Raw genomic sequence first — 2,314 nt, forward strand, 5'->3', positions numbered from 1 at the left:
GTATAAGACTCTGTTTATGATTTAATTACACTTTTGACTTAAACCTCGACTAGTGAGTTAATTGCACGTTTTAAACTCACTTAGTAATGGCTCTAAGGTAGTAGGGCGTTACATAAACTGTCTCTTAAACCCTATTTTTGGGATCCCATGTACCAAACATCTATTTTAATGAAAATTAACCGTTAATGTTCAAAATCTTTTAACCCTGACCTAATAGTGGACTTTAGGAACTCGTTATTGTTCAAACGACTTGGTTAACAAGTCTTGCACTATTTTTAAATGCACAGTGTAACGGTCTTCGTTATCTAAGGCATTACAGGCGGGGGTTCGCTAGTAATAGACATTACTGGTGGAATCCAGTGTTATTACCCGCGGAAGGCTCCGCCGTTAATAACGTGTTTTGTTTTAGTGTTTATATATATGTCATGTAGTCATGTAAATATATATATTTATGTCAATGTTGTGTTTAGATATCCTATATGTAAAGATTATTGATATAAATATTTATATATACTATAAAACTGTAATTCATTCTATTATATATTGAAAAAAAATGAACATGTTTTCATTAACATTATAGACAATGTTTTGCCCTAATTTTTTTAATACACTTATGCCATACATTATATTAAACATATTTTATTTATTTTTATGATACGGTTTATTTATTTAAAATTTATAGGATAATTAAAAAATAATAAAAATAAATACATATTTGAATAACATGCTTATAACTTTAAAACTAAGCAAATCTGCACATCTTATTTTTACCCAATATATATATATGTAGGGTACAGTTACTTTTCATGCAGAAGTCGTTAATTAATTACCTAAAGTCGTATTGATTCATAATACATTATCAGCCATTAAGCATGTTAGATGGAAAAAGAAATAAATAAATAATGATTATTAATAATAAACGTGGTGCACACATAACACGATATACACGGAACTCAATAAATTTGATTAACCCATGATAATTTATGACCATACAACCAATGATATTGAATTAAAAGATAAAAGAAAACATATATAGAATCTTAGTTGTAGAATCCTAATTATTGATCTTCCTATATATGCTTTTTTTTCACGCAAGAAAGTAACTAATATGAATGATTAAATGATAATTACTACGTACTATACCGATCATCAATCGAAAATCTCAGTAAAGTCTTGGTAAGATAAATCATCCTCGAAGATAAAGCCGTTGGAAATCTCCACACTAGGAGTAGTACTACTAGCGTTCATGGAAGATGATGAAGGGAAGAAACCATTACTTGTTATAGTACTACCACTATGAGACGAGTAAGATAGTTGGTCGACTTGGTTCAACTGGTTGTAATTACTGTCTTCAAAGTAAGATTGGTGTAGTTGTTGTTGTTGCTGCTGCAGCTGAAGGTGAAGCAGATTTTGCTGTGGCGCGACTGATGGCTGATGAGTTTGGTTTCGATAATTGTAGTTTCGAAAGGGCTCAATCATTGGAGTCGCATTCTTAAGGCCGAAGTTCAAGTTGAGAGGGCCTTTTTGGTTGGCAAAGGAAATGGGAGTGGGACAGCCTGTGAATTGCTGAACCAACGTTCGGAAGTTGTTGGCGTTAGCGTTGAGAAGGGTCGTCGGAGTTTTCTTCGAAGCCCTCGATCTTCGCCGGACAGGTTTGGATGGAGTACTGACGGCGCAGCCTTGCTGGGGATCATGACTAGCCGTTGGTGATGGGCTTCCGGGGCTCCCTAAGCTCTCCGACGACATAACAGCACTAAGGATATCATGATGGTTTATAGGCTCTTCATCATCCAAAAGGTTTTGATGGTAATATTGAAGCCATTCATCATGAGAACTTGCTAAAGTTTTTTGACTCATTTGGTTTGTTTTGATTTAAAATTGAGTGAACAAGACCAATGAATGTGTTTTTGGTTAATTTGTTTTGTGAGATCTATTGTAATGCAAAGAGAGAAGAAAGGACGGATCTCTTCACTGTATTTTTAGTGACTTAAATATATTCTTCTTGGTCAATGTTAAGACAAGTCTATGGTCTTGACCGTTGATTATTTTTGTGGAGAAGATAAAGACTTGGGGTTAAAGAATTGTGGTTCTCCTGCGAGCTTCCTGGAAACTACAAATGTTAACGTCAAATTGGATCATCATATCATATAACATCACAAAATTATACGACCTTTTAGACTCAAATGGTTGGTGTTTTGAAAGTCATTCTCTAATTTTGAGGTGGTCTTCGCTACTCCTTGGTCAGACTATTATTAAATACAAGATATTGTTTTGGAGATCATCAAATAAAACACACCTTCTTAAAAGATAAGTA

General features: G+C 33.8%; 1 protein-coding gene across 1 annotated transcript; it reads right to left on the reverse strand.

Moving 5' to 3' along the window:
* Positions 1-943: 943 nt before the first annotated feature.
* LOC133801317 (VQ motif-containing protein 22-like) lies at positions 944-1,974 on the reverse strand. Its single transcript, XM_062239485.1, has one exon. The coding sequence runs from the start codon at positions 1,855-1,857 to the stop codon at positions 1,150-1,152; it is 708 nt and encodes a 235-aa protein (XP_062095469.1). The 5' UTR covers positions 1,858-1,974; the 3' UTR covers positions 944-1,149.
* Positions 1,975-2,314: the final 340 nt, after the last annotated feature.

This window comes from Humulus lupulus, chromosome 9 (assembly GCF_963169125.1).
Source record: "Humulus lupulus chromosome 9, drHumLupu1.1, whole genome shotgun sequence".
In the NCBI taxonomy this organism is placed as follows: domain Eukaryota; kingdom Viridiplantae; phylum Streptophyta; class Magnoliopsida; order Rosales; family Cannabaceae; genus Humulus; species Humulus lupulus.